The following is a 12,962-nucleotide window of genomic DNA, read 5'->3' as shown; positions in this document are numbered from 1 at the left end:
TGAGTCCAAAGAGCTCCCATAAAATATCAGGTTACTCAGCAAAGATCAGGAGTGCACCGTTATATTTGAGGAAGCTGGGTCATAAGTCTGCAGCTGATAAGCTGTTTATGATTCCTTGTGGAGATGTCTAATTAGGCGATGGTCTTCTGGGTCACATGTGTTTAAAATGAATGCAGTCAGGCAGTGGCTCCTATGGGCTATCATCTGTAAAATAAAGCTGTTGTTGCTCTGCAAAGCCTCGCTGTGTTTTGTTTCCTCTTGTTCCGGGGGCTAAGAAGTCAGGCTCCCCTCTGCGTTGCACCACGGAATACTAATAGGTTTCTGTAAACTGTAATGAGTGACTCAGGGAAACATGCTGCAGGTCATGTGTGAAGCAACAACCACGCACCAGCACACACGCAGGTACACAGACAGCGAGAGGGGCCGTGTAACGAGCCAAACCCGCACTCGTTCAGCCCGCATCCCATCCGTGTAGCAGCCGCTCCCGGTGTAACCCCGACACAAGCCGTCCGCCTGCGTCGTTATTTAAGCCTCCGACTTCCAGATATGCGGATGGTGGGGATGTGCGTGCCGCGTTGCTGGGAGCTGCTGTGACAGTGGGTGACGGGAGGGACCGGGGGGGCGCTCTGCTCCGCTCCGCTCCGCGCAGGACGCAGGACGCAGGAGACAGTCGCTCTCCAAGGTGCTGAAGTCGGAGCGCTTCCCTCCTCAGTCTCGCCCACTGACGCGAAACGCAGGCTCGGTCGCAACACCCAAATACTGACTGGCTTCAATCTACAGTGATCTTATTTTTATTTTTTTTACACTCTTTAACTTCTTCCGATGTGGATTTTTTTGTTTTGCTTTTTTGATTTGTCACGCAACCGCTGGATGTATCCACACATGACTGCTGCTTTCTAATATTTACCTGCATCGTTGGGAAATACTGATCTCAGGGAACGCTACAGAGGATTTGTCTTACTATTGTTGTGTTGTTTTTTTCTTCTTTTTGTCTGTGTCTTTCTCTCTGCACTGCATGCCGTTGGACGTGAACTGCGAATTTGTCTCCAAAAGGTGAATCCGCAGAGGATAATCATGAAGCAGACCTACTTTTACGTGGATGTCATTTTTCTTTGCGCTGGGAAACCGGAGTCAAATCTCAAAAAGGCTGGCGCTTAATTGCTTTTAAGACCCTCGTCACGACGCGAGAGAGGGGGGATTACAATATCTCCTGGATATTTCTTGCACCTTGTGGATGGAGTGAAGTTTTCGATTGCGTAAACGACTATCTGTGATCTGTGTATGTGCTGGGCTTCCTGGCTTCACACTAAGTGGATATCAAGCAATCTGAACGCGGTGAGTTGTTGCTTCGTATAATCGCCGGTATTCAACTCATCTGCTAAACACACACACACACACAAACTCCTTCAAACCCAACATTAAAAAAACATGTCTTCGGATAATGATTCGGGCTGTACTGTCATATTCCAAAGGTGTGATTCATTTTGGGTTAAATCGTGGCGCATTTATCAGTTTTTTGCATGTAACACGGTTGAATTGATGAGAGCAGGTGACTGAGGTGACCATAAAACATGTGCCCGATGGATCAATGCGCTATTGGATCGAAAGCAATCTGAGACAGACTTAAAGGTACCTGTTGTCGCTGGCCCCTTTTATAAAGTTTTAATTTGTAGCGAATGATGAGCCTGTTTTCAATGTATGAAGACAAGGATGGCTGTGAGGAGCCTCCCCACCCACTCCAGACCATGAATGTTAGAACCCTGTCCTCCGTTGTTGGATGTCTTGCTGCCGCTGTGATTTTGGAAGAAAGGAATAATTTGCATCCGACGCCGCACCAAAACCACCTGGAAGGCGCATATAGACTCCATACTCCACATGTTAAACAATGTTATTTGCTCCTGAGAATAATGAATTAGCTCATTGAACAGAGCAAGCCTCATTTGTCTCCGGGGACAGAATAATAATGAAAAGTAGTGAAAGGTGAGGTCTGTTTACTTAGAAAAATAACAGCAGTGGAATCATTATCCATCATACCATGTATGTGTGCGTGTGTGTGTGTGTGTGTGTGTGGTTTTTTTTCTCCTCTGCAGCCCATTTCCTTGTGATGATGATGGTGGTGATAATGAAGCGCTGGACAGATCCGGAGAGAATATCGGGAGCCTAGGGATGACATCCACACAGTCGTGTTGAATGTGGATGCCAGTGCTGCGGCGGAGGATGGGCCCTCTCCTTTCGCCCGCTGTCGTGCTCGTGCTGGCCCTGAGCGCCGTGTCTCCGGCCACGGTGGGAAACCCAGAGGATTACACCGCGGACGAGGCGGAGCGGACCGCCGGGGAGAACATTGTCTTCGATGACTACCGGGGGAAAGGGTGCGTGGACGACAGTGGCTTCGTGTACAAACTCGGGGAGCGCTTCTACCCTGGACACTCGAACTGTCCGTGCGTGTGCACGGAGGACGGGCCGGTGTGCGACCAGCCCGAGTGCCCCAAACTGCACCCAAAGTGCACCAAAGTGGAGCACAATGGATGCTGCCCCGAGTGCAAGGAGGTTAAAAACTTTTGCGAGTACCGGTCGAAGACCTATAAAATTCTGGAAGAATTCAAGGTAAGAAAAGAGAAATTGTTTATCATGCATCATCCCTTTACAAAAACACAATGTTAAAAAAAAATTGCGTGGTGTCAAAGAGGTGCTATATACATCTCAACTTTTGTCCACTCCACAATTTGCCCCATCATCTGTCAGATGTTACTATCTTGTCATGGATCAGACTAAAGCTTTTTTTTTTTTTTTTTTTTTACATAAAATTGTGAAATGAAAGGTTATTCGAAAAATTATAAATGGACTTCCAGCATGCTCCACATGAATAGTCACATTCACACATTTACACCCACACTCACACTCCACTGTGAATTACTGCCACACATTGTGCTCGGTTTCCATTGAAAACAACTTGGGTTTACTTCAACACATGGACAGGTCAAGATGAGGGACTCAGTGTCCAATATTGGAAATGTCAACTAATGGGGCTAAAACTGCCTCAATTCAAACTCATGAGTTCATCTGGTTTCTTAGCTTGAGTCCTCTAATACTGGCTTTGACTGAAGTAATGGAGCAAATTAAAGAGCAACATTTGGGTCGCCGCATGTCCATGGTGGAGAAACACTAAGAATGGCACTAAGAAACAGCAAAGATAAGTGAAGAAGCACTGAACCGTTTAAGTGTCTCAATGTAAAGTAGCCACACAGCATGTAAGTCACAGTTATAGTCATATATTTTATCTTTGTGAGCTCATGATGAAAACTGACAGCCGTCATAATGTTAAAAGTCAAAGTCGTCTAACCTTGGTGGCGATCTCCAGGTCTCATAGCAACAAAATAAGTCTGAGGGAATATACAGCAGATCAAACACCTACACACTGCTGTTTTGGCCTTGAAACTTGTTGACAGCAACTCTCTATGCTTATACTTCTTATTTGAAATCTTCCAAAAAGGAAACACAATGCCGTAACAAGAAGCTGCCTTGGAAGGTTAACATAAGAGAGAATTTGAGATTGGGTTTAAATTATTACTTGACATACTGGAACAGAAAGTATCATCAAAATGTGTTTATTGGCCGAGGGCACCGTGATGGCTGCTTCCCAGAGTGATGTCATCCCTCCCTGTCTCATCAACTAAACATTCACCGAGCTTTATCAAGCTGACACATGCTATAACCGTTTCTTGATAGTCTGATTTGCAGACTCTGACTCATTCCTGGCAGTTTCTCTGTGTCTCCTGTAAGAGTTTCCACCCATCAGACCAGTGTCTCGGTCACAGATATATAAGGCATGACAGTGCAGCATGATTATGAATGACACTAGGAGCATGACAACTACAGTCTGTGTTTAAACTGTTGCTGCCCACGAGGAAACCTCCTCATTCAGATTCCTCTCCAGTGGGTTGAGGCTGTGGGTGATTGAAATATAATATGACACAAAATGGCCTAAACAGGGGTATAGCTCGGTGGTAATCATGGCATTTGTTTGTGTTTGTGCAAATATATCAGTAAGCGGTTAGGCGGTTTCATCCTAGTTGTGTCAGCCAAATATGATAAGCCTCCAACAGAACAAAAAAATAAAAAATACAAAATCTGCATGTTTTAAGCTGTGTGGTGTTGATCTGAATTAAGAGGATCTGGAATGGTAGTTTGATTGAAGCCTCTTGTTATTTTGTTGTAGCTCCAAATTTATCCTGCTCTGGATTTCACAATAGTGTGATATTAGCAGACAAGCACCAAAAGATTCATGTGGGGGCGTCATGGAGTCGTCTTGATTTTAAGGGGTACATGATTTTATGTTTTTATGTCCTAAAAATAGCTGAGTCATCATTTAATTCACTTATGTCACAAAGCTATGCAGTTTATGCATTTACATTGATTTAATTCAAAATATTTCCACCTCAAGAAAAAGATTGGGAACCACTGGTTTAGTGGATTGCTCTGCAGTGTTGATATGTAAATATCAGTGCTCTGGAAATCAGGACAAACAAATGTGTGTGTATTTATGTGTCACATCCATTCAGGGGTCATCTTATATGTTTCCCAGCTCTGTAATAAAGGGAAAATACAAATACTCACAAAAAAAGCAAAAACACTTATTTGTTGAGTTGCTTTGGAACTTTTTCAGCTGAAACTCAATTGCAAGTTTTTTCAGGCCTCTCTCTGAGCTTTTTAAGCATATGCACATGCATAAACATGCAGCAAATATCTTTCAAGTATCAGAATATTATTCGTATTTCCATTTCCTATTCCCTTCATGGCCATTTAAAAGCAGCAGATTTGGAATTGCAAAGTAAAATTTTAAGGATACCAGCATCAGGTCCAACACTGCACGGAGTACTTATACTCAGAAAAAGATCTCAGTTACAACCTGGCAAGTAGTACGTGTTTTCATGTGTCAGCAACATGACTCAGAGCTATGAAAGAGAGCAGGAGCGATGTCCGCGGTTTGGAGAGTCTTTATTATTAATGAGGCAGAGTGTAAACTGTGTTCTGTCAAAATAAAGAGAAAGGGTGGCTGATAGTTCGTTCAAAACCAGCAACTTAATCACAAGTGAGATTTAGATGAGCAGAGTTAGTTTGATGTCGCTCATCACATAACTCCAAGTCGTGGTTTGTTGAAATATTATTCTCAAAGGGTGACCTGCTTTGTGAGATCCTTGATCACTGAAGATTTGAGAAAAGAACAAAACCTGATCTGCCGATGAGCCCATCATTCACTTCAGCTATATTCTGGGCAATGTGTGCTATAACCGGAATAATACTATCTGCAGGGTAGCATGTGCCGCTGCAGTGTCACCTCCCATTCTCCAGCATGTAAGACCTTGAGGGTTGGTGCTCTTGCCAGATGTGGGGAAGGAAGTGAACCATAGTGTACGTAACCATTGTGAGCTCCTGCAGTTCAATGGGAAAGATCTCCCTTCCCCAGTGGGAAAGATGCATCTTAACGTGATCAAGCTGGAAAGCCCACAGTAAGAGTGGGAGATTTCAAAGAGCTCCCTGAAGCACGTTGGAATTCACTCAATATTGCAGCAGTTGTTGGTGAAAGTTCAGAAATGCACTTGCTCCACACACAAAGTTGCTTATTTTTGTGCTAGTCGGGATCATACCCATGAGAATAAATTACAACACATGGCACTTGATTGAAACAGAGTTGCTTTTTATAACTACAACGCTTTATAGAAACTGTCCTCATGTTTGTGAGAAATGCTAACAAGAGAAAACAAAGAAATGGCTGCACAGCAAATGTGCATGAAAAATGGGATCTCCTGAGCTTCATTTATTCCCCCTTCTGGGTTGATGTATGCGATGAAGAGTCTCGTTTCTATTCTGACAAACGCAGTGAAGCAGCACTGCTGGAGGCGGCCATGTTGCCTGCTTGTTATTGTCATGTGGAAAAAAAAAATGTGAGAACTGGGAATGGGATCTTCCCAGCTGGAAACTACCCCAGTTTCGAGCCCCATAAATACAGCATGGGTATGCAATAACGCTGCCCAATTATTTGTGGTATATGATTTCCCACTGGGATCCAAGAATCCAATAATTTATTGTTGTTTCAGCTACATATTCCTGCATGCAGGCTATATTGACTTTGCTCTGTGTGATGATAATGTAATCCAAAGCCATCTTTGCTCATTAGAGATACTCTACCTATTTGTTATATTGAGGGGAAAAAGACATTCTGTGCTTTTTAGTGATATCAGATGTGTTAAACTGAAATTAAATGAAGGAGAAGAAGAATGGATGAGTGAATGTTGCTAAGTTAGGGAAACTTTTTTATAAGATTTGCATGAGGGTAGGAGGGTGAACAAATATTTGCAACTGAAATATTTCAGCAGAATGTTAAAAACACTGATGAAAAATCCTAAATTTACAGGATCAAGCTTCATTTCAGATATACTCTCATCAATGTAAGGACATTAAAAGCAAAAACACGATTCTCCACAACAGAAGTTCCACCACCAACCGCAAAGGCTGTCCTGTTCATTCCATGTGACCTTGCCCAGCTCCTGAATTTCCGTGATATAATTTTATAGTGACTGCAGCTTCTGGTGAAGGATGTAACCTGTTTCAGTTCTGGTATGTGCCTTACATAGCAAATATTTTCATTTTCAGTCTATACATGCCTCAACAATGAAAACGCAATCATCTGTGTTTTATTACTCATCATGTGAAACACCAGGAGAGCATGTCACATGTTTGGTTTAGGTCTCTTTCATTATGTCTCCGAGGTGAAGGGAGAAACCTGGGAACATTGTGCACCTGTGAAAATCAGCATGTCATGTCACTGAAACAAATTGAAGCAGGCAGGGGGGCTAACAGTGAGCTAAGCTAGATAGGTGGGGAGACAGACATCATTTTTGTTACCCTGCCGCAGCTTATCTGATTACAAAAAGAAAAAAAATCTATTCAGTCAGTAGTCTGCAATCCAAAATCTATTTTTAATTTATGTTCATTCTCACCGGGATATATTTGATCACGTTGTACTGTACTGCTTAAGGAGAGGGGCATTGCATCGGGGTTTCCCCCCCCGTTGGGAGCCACCCTGGTTTGGTGAGGCCTGATTTCACTCATGCTGAAACAACTGATTAACAGTTTCCTCAGTCAACATTAGAAAATGAATAAATAAATTGTGCAATTAATCATTGTGCAGAAATGTCAACATATTGTCATTTCTAACTGGCTCAATTGCAGCTTTTCTGTGTTTTTGGAAATTAATGTTAATTAAATGGCATTCAGTTTAAATTACAACATTGACAAAACAAGTATTTTGCAAATGTAGAATGGCTCTCCTGAAAACTACAGGTTTTACACAACAAAATAACAATAATAACAATAATAATAATTAGAAATCATGAAATTAACATCTATTGTGACACCACAGCGTTGAAGTGTTGCCATTAAGGGTTGCGTGGGAGCTGCCCATTAAAAAGCTGAATACTTAATCTGTGCTGATAGGTGTGTTTGCGCGTCACACAGAATCAAGTTCAGTCCTGCCCTGGGATGCAGGCTCACAGATTTTGTGAGGGCCGGTCTGACTGGATAAAGCTTTTGAATTTGACGAAAGATCAAGTCCATCAATCGTGCCGATCACCCACCAGCTAACCTTGACTAGGGGCCTGAGGAAGAAAGCAGATTTGCATGAACTTCAGGGCAGAAGAACAAGGTTTGGTTTTTGATCGATCATCCCTAGTAAATCAATCTGACAGGAAGACAGAGAGGGAAAATGTGCGATGCAAAAATTATCATCCTCCCTCGTCTAAGACCACACAAGTAAGTGTAGAAGTAAAGGTTGGGTCTCTTCAGCGAGGACATGAAAGCCGAGGAACCCCGCAGTGTTCAAGGAAATCAAAGGCCGTCAGGATCTGCTATGCAGACCTCTGTTTAGAGATGCCGACAGGTTAACCTTTGGTGTGGGCCTCATTGGCATTTCCTTTGCGATGATTGTGTTGCGTTGTGCAGACGTTTGCATTTATATTCAGTAGGCGATGATGAAGCGGAAGGGAAAAGATGCAGCTTCTCGGAAAAGCAGCAGGGGATTTGAGTTTCTAAAAACGTGAATGTTTATGTTCACTAAGAACTGTTTTATACGATTTTTATTATATAAATTGGCATCCATTAATGCTTCCTTGATTTTTACCTTCCCAGTGATGAAAGTGCCATCATGCTGGTGAATTAAGTCATCATCATGCACGTGTGTGTGTATTCATTCAGCCCAATTCAGCTGACTGCAGTGGAATGACAGGTCGTCATTGCTTAATTCAAGTGCTCATCAAGTAGTCATCCATCAAATAAGTTCAAACTAGAATAAGCAATTCCCAAAAGGAGAGTTGATCTAATAAATGTTTTAGCATATAGAAATACGATATGTGGATAATGTGTAAGCTTAAGCTTTATTATACCTCAAATTTGACTTGGCAGCCGATCATCTAACAGATTTATATGCCAGAAGGCTCCAATATGTTTTATAACTTCTTTATCCGACTCCACATTTTTGTGCTGGAAGACGCTCACAGCCCCATCCACTCACACTGCAAGCAAACTAAGATTGAAGCGATCCCGTCTCCAGCTGATCAGTCTGAAGCAGCCAAAATGCTCATTTAAATGTACCTGTCTGCACACGGTGTTAGATCGCCCATAAAATGCATACAAACTGAAAGTGCAATCTGCTGTGTGAGTGTGCAAATTAGCACACTGTGTGCAGTGTCTCAGTAAATCAGAACTTTTCTGTTTTCCAAATTTTGCATGACTGCTTCATGCCACTCAGCCTTGGAGGGAGTTTCGCGAACAGGTTTCCCATCAGATGTGTCTTTAGCCTCACTGCAACAGCCATCAATAACCAGGAGATGTAAAGTGAGTTCATATGCAAGACAGTGCATTCATATTCAGGCTGGGACATGAATTCAGATGTTTCCTGTGATCCTCCTCCTCCCCCAGAGAAGAGATACAGAGTTGGAGAAAGGTGGGAGTGCTCTGACATTTTCAGTAATTGGCAATTCTTGTAATTGTTAAATGGTAAATTTGCAAGCGGAACCATGTGCCTTTAATGGGTAATTCCCACACATCTTTCCTTTAATCCCTTCAAGACAGTCACTATCCAACAGCATTGTCTCGCAGAAAGTCAGTGATTACAGTTGACAGTAAATTAACCCCGGCATGCCGACTTCTCGTATTCATAACTCATAGACTCATTATGTTTTTGAAAAAACCTCAAAACTACAACAAAGCATAGAAATATTGTTTCTGATTCACAGCATATCACACATTTGTCACAAGGACACTCGGAAATGCACAATAACAGTGAATGAGGTAAAAGGGGAAGCTGCTCTTTCTGTAGACAGTTCTACAGACATAAAATCCAAAAATTCTAAGAGGCTTGGAGTTTGCTAAAGTCATCACAACAGAGTTCTTTAACCGGGGTTGTCACCTTGAGGGAGCTTGCAGAGGAACTGCAGGGGAGGTGTGACATTTCTGGTTTGTTATACAACTTCTTCAATATTTATTACATATTTTCCCAACAAACTACTTTTTTTTTTGAATATACATTAAAAAAAAAATAGACTATTGTGGAAAATTGATAAAAGGAGACGGAACTTTTCTTTCTGTTAAAAAAGTGCACATTCTGTGACATCTCCCACCTTAGTTTAACCTCTATGTTTTCAGTGGAATCATGTATTTCAGCAGCTTGTGTGCTTGATTATAAAGTCGGGGGAAGATAGTGCCGATACTGACACCGGTGTCAGTTGATAAGGATGATGTATAAATATTAATGAATCGTATGTTGCACTTGGCTGAGAGGAAAACTCAAGACGCCAAACACGGCTGTAAGTAAAGCAGGAGCTCATATTTATTCCAACCAAAATAAACTAAAAATCCAAATGACCAAAATCACAGCAGATAATTAATGAGATGCTGAAAACCAGGATCCACAAACACAGACTGAGGCAGGAGAGATACCCAGACAGACCAAGAGAAAATGCCCAGTTTATACCACAGCCACCTGGTGAAGATAATCACACAATCAGGCACAGGTGAAAGACATCATGGAGGAAACAGCAATCAGCTGGAAGTCAAGGAGCCCAATACAAGAGAGAGTTAGAATCTCAAAAAAGAACAGAAGAAACATGAACCATGACATTATAATATTGGATGCTCAATAAGAAAAGGGACATTTACCCAGTTTAATACAAAAATGTTGATGATTCCCGCATTGAACAGTGGTATACAGCTTCTCTATTGAACACCTGTGACAAAATGGAAAAGTAACTTTTGTTATTGTGATGTTGCTGCGACACAGCTGAGCTTTAAGCACTGTTGGGACATCTGCAGCTCCTGAAAGAAGCAGAAATAACCGCAAACAGCAAAAATCAGGAAAAAGTTAAGAAGAACAAACATACAGTCAGCTGTTACAGATAATTCATATTTATAGAAGCCTTTTGAAGGTACTATGAAGTAATCATGAAGTAGAAAGTGATTGTAACTTTGCTTATATTTGTGCATATTTTTTTTAATGCTGATGCTTTCTTATGTCCCATTAGCTTTATTTAACAATGATGCTCAAGTTCAGTCTCCCCTGGCAGAAAAGAGAGAGACGGCGAATCTGTAGCTCAACCGTTGTCCTGCAAGACAAAAATAATAATCCCAGTGACACTTGAGTAGCTGTAGCTGTGTTGCCAGGTAAATAATAGTAACCAGTTATTGGAAAGATTAGCAGTACAGTGCAGTGAAATCCTGCTTCTCTGTAATGTTTGATCGTTCAGAGAATTTCACAAACACATTAATTGTTACCACTTTGCTGTATCGGTCAATACAAATGCTGCAAAACACTGTGCTTGCTTTAGACTGGTTTATCAATACAGTTCATGTATTTATCTAGCGGAGAAATTATAAGAACGTGCAATGAGAGCACGTGTGCATTGTAGCTTCACGTGCACGCACATCAGACAGCATTAGTGTGTCTCTGTTTTTATCTGTGGGAGAAAACAGCAGTAAAGCTGTAAAAATAATTGTAAAAATTGATTTCAATTTCCTGCCAAAGGCAGTAACAGAGTTTAAGAAATTAAACCAATTTGGTGTCAAGTATTGCTCAAACACTCTGTTTTTCAACCAAATGGCAGTTGCGGGATTGCTGTACGAATGCCCTTCCTGAAATCTTCCCTCGCCTCTTTCTCTGTTTTCTCCTGACCACCGGAAAAATATTGTTTTGACTCGGGCTTCAGCAGCATGGAGTTCGACTGTCAAACTCATTCTTGTCAGTCCCATTAACTGCATGAGTGAGTTTCCTGTGACCCTGTTGTCCAGCCTCAAAGTATTTTGCATTACCATTTTGCCCTGCTGAAGGTTATTTGACTATTCATGGCTTCCAGGCCCCCGTCTCTGTTTGTCTCGGTGTGGGGACGGAGAGCATGACAGCCGATTCACTCTAATACCCAGCCAATAAGACGGGGGACAACAGGAGTCTTTCTTCCACCAAAACATCTGGCAGCACGTCTAAATTCAGTGCTGGTGCTCCATTTTCTTTTGTGAGCCCAGGCTAAGGCATGACTGATCCTCTTCACGGTAGACCTCACACAAAAGGACGCACTGAAAGCGCCAGCGCCTGCTGAATACGTCGCAGGATTTTCTGCTGCGTGTTTCATAGGTGCATAAAGTAGTTCTCCTTTTCAGATTGTATTTTTAATATACTCTGTCGCATAGGGTGTTTGCCTTGGCAGGTTTCTATCCTTGAGCAGCTACGTATATCAGACAATCTGGCAGATTAACCTACAGAGAAATGCCACTACAGCTCTGAAATGATTTACTTTTTAAAGGCCAGGTGTGGTATTGAATAAACATGACCGTCAAAGCCGGTTTTCTAGTTTGGACTCTATTACAACATGGATAAAGTTAAACCTGAGAGTTAAAGAAACACTTCAGGATTAAAGATCAATGTCTTCTCACAGTGGGTTCAGAAAGTTTGCTTCTGTTCAACAACAAGGAAAAACCAAACACAGCTGAAGAAGGGAGAAAAAAAAAAACACTTTGAATTCTGTAGACTCTGAGTGAAGATAGTTTTCAGACTCAGTAACCATGATGTCCCTTTCATATTTGTGTTTTGTTTTGAACCATCGTTATTGTTATTAAAAACTCACAAAAGTTTGTGCTGCTGAAGATTCTTTGCTCGAACAATACATAACATATGAGACGTTTTATCAGTAATAAACAGGTATAGCTGTTTGCATCATATAACTCCACTGGCTCCTCCGTACCTCACCGACCTGCTCCACACCTGCTCCCCCAGCTGCTGGTTTGTCAGACTATCAAGATAGAAGTTTATCTTAGAATTGTATTTAATCTTTTGTGGAGAAATTCCACATAAAATGAGCTGTGGTGTAAAACCAGCAGCATGTACAGTGGAGATAAATTTGAATATAAAAGTTGTTTACAAACTGTTAACTGCCGTTGAATTCAGAAAACCATGACAGTTCTTCATTACGAAACACACAATGCTGATCTTGTATGCTGGATTTTATAGTTATGTTTTCCTTTCAGTGTGAGGAAGCTGGCAGCTCTGTTTTGTTGAGATATTTAAATAATTATCTCGTGTTTTCTGGTGAAATTGCTTTAAATACAGTGAAAGAAGAAGAGATTTTATCTCACCTATGATGACAATAATACTGCAGAGGGAAAGATAGATAGACTGGATAAGGATATACCTCCTTTTCCTCTTTAGACCTCGGGTTCCTAGTGTAGCACACCCACGTATTAAATTCGACAATTCTTTGTTTTGTTGTGTTTTCTTAACTGATTGATTTGAACATACCTGTGGCCACAGTAAGACCCACTTGTCATTTTTTCAAATGAAATTAAAGTTAAATACTAAGATTATATAGATACAAGATATAAATTATATACTGTGTCAAAGAAAAAAAAATCTATATTATTCC

General features: G+C 41.4%; 1 protein-coding gene across 1 annotated transcript in view; it reads left to right on the top strand.

Moving 5' to 3' along the window:
* The first annotated feature begins 1,320 nt into the window (after positions 1 to 1,320).
* vwc2l (von Willebrand factor C domain containing 2 like) overlaps positions 1,321 to 12,962 on the top strand; it is a 28,467-nt gene continuing 16,825 nt past the window's right edge. Inside the window, exons 1-2 of the mRNA XM_030111980.1 lie at positions 1,321 to 1,335; positions 2,091 to 2,604. Of these exons, the coding sequence (XP_029967840.1) occupies positions 2,191 to 2,604 (414 nt within the window). The 5' untranslated portion in view covers positions 1,321 to 1,335; positions 2,091 to 2,190. The remainder of the gene's footprint in view (positions 1,336 to 2,090; positions 2,605 to 12,962) is intronic.

This window comes from Salarias fasciatus, chromosome 16 (assembly GCF_902148845.1).
Source record: "Salarias fasciatus chromosome 16, fSalaFa1.1, whole genome shotgun sequence".
In the NCBI taxonomy this organism is placed as follows: Eukaryota; Metazoa; Chordata; class Actinopteri; order Blenniiformes; family Blenniidae; genus Salarias; species Salarias fasciatus.
The sequence above is the reverse complement of the archived record's forward strand: the minus strand, read 5'-3'. Positions and strand labels throughout refer to the sequence as shown.